The 976-nt window shown below is 45.3% G+C and overlaps 1 protein-coding gene across 1 annotated transcript; it reads left to right on the forward strand.

Annotated features, from left to right (window-relative positions):
• Nucleotides 1-56: 56 nt before the first annotated feature.
• Nucleotides 57-970, forward strand: ptrhd1 (peptidyl-tRNA hydrolase domain containing 1). The gene is made up of 2 exons (XM_008337974.3): nucleotides 57-300; nucleotides 793-970. Exons 1-2 carry the CDS (start codon nucleotides 91-93, stop codon nucleotides 961-963), a joined length of 381 nt encoding a protein of 126 aa, XP_008336196.3. The 5' UTR covers nucleotides 57-90; the 3' UTR covers nucleotides 964-970.
• Nucleotides 971-976: the final 6 nt, after the last annotated feature.

Raw genomic sequence — 976 nt, forward strand, 5'->3', positions numbered from 1 at the left:
AAGAAACCACTAGAGGGCAGTAATGTATTCTCTTCATCGTCGCAGCTGTGAACCGGAAGAGAAATAAGAAACTTCCTGTCCGGGAGAAAAATGGCGGCTTCAGGAGCTGCAACTCCAAGCCGGCTGGTCCAGTACGTGGTTGTTCGCGCGGATCTGGTCCATAAGCTCTCGTGGCCCCTGGGGGCCGTGATAACTCAGGCCTGTCACGCTGCCACAGCTGCCATACACCTGCACTACACCGACCCGGACACACAGCGCTACCTGGCGGAGCTGGACTCCATGCACAAAGTGGTGCTGGGGGTAAGTCACTGCCACTCACATTGAAATAGCTGTGTGTTTTCTTCTGTGCATTTCCCTTAAACGATTAACATTAAATGACACGACTTTATATCGATGAGCTTCGGTACATACTTGTATTTCGGCTTTTGTGCCCTGTTTCTCCTCCACGATACGTGAGTTAAAGTAAGGCCGAAATAACAAACTAAACACTTATATTTACATTTAGCGGTAAAATGTTTTTAACACGACCAGACTTCTATTGACAGGCACTTAAAGTCTAAAGTGTTAGATTTATAAAGAGGTTTTGTATTGACAGTCGTGGCTTCCTACGTTATTTTTCTCAATTGCGACTAACAAGGTATAGTATTTAAATATAACACAGTATTACATAATAACTAAAGCTTTAGCATGTAGCATTATAACTTTGTTAGCATTTAACTAGAAACAGCCCCTTGTGTCAATGTGTTTCAGTCCAGGCGTCTACAGTGTGTGTGTGTCTTTTGTTGTGTTCAGGCTCCAGATGAGGAGGCCTTGTCGTCCCTTTCAGAGAATCTGACTCAGGCTGGAGTTTCTCACAAGCTTTGGATAGAGCAGCCTGAGAACATCCCCACGTGTCTGGCTCTGAAACCCTATCCTAAAGAGACTGTTCAGCCGCTGCTGCGCAAGTTCAAACTCTTCAAATGACCAGGAGGAAAAC

Source organism: Cynoglossus semilaevis, unplaced genomic scaffold (assembly GCF_000523025.1).
Source record: "Cynoglossus semilaevis isolate Cse_v1.0 unplaced genomic scaffold, Cse_v1.0 C19109634, whole genome shotgun sequence".
Classification (NCBI taxonomy): Eukaryota; Metazoa; Chordata; class Actinopteri; order Pleuronectiformes; family Cynoglossidae; genus Cynoglossus; species Cynoglossus semilaevis.

Coding starts and splice junctions, on each gene's coding strand:
- ptrhd1 (XM_008337974.3), top strand. CDS start 91: ATGGCGGCTTCAGGAGCTGCAACTCCAAGCCGGCTGGTCCAGTACGTG. Junction 301..792: donor TGCACAAAGTGGTGCTGGGG/GTAAGTCACTGC, acceptor TGTTGTGTTCAG/GCTCCAGATGAGGAGGCCTT.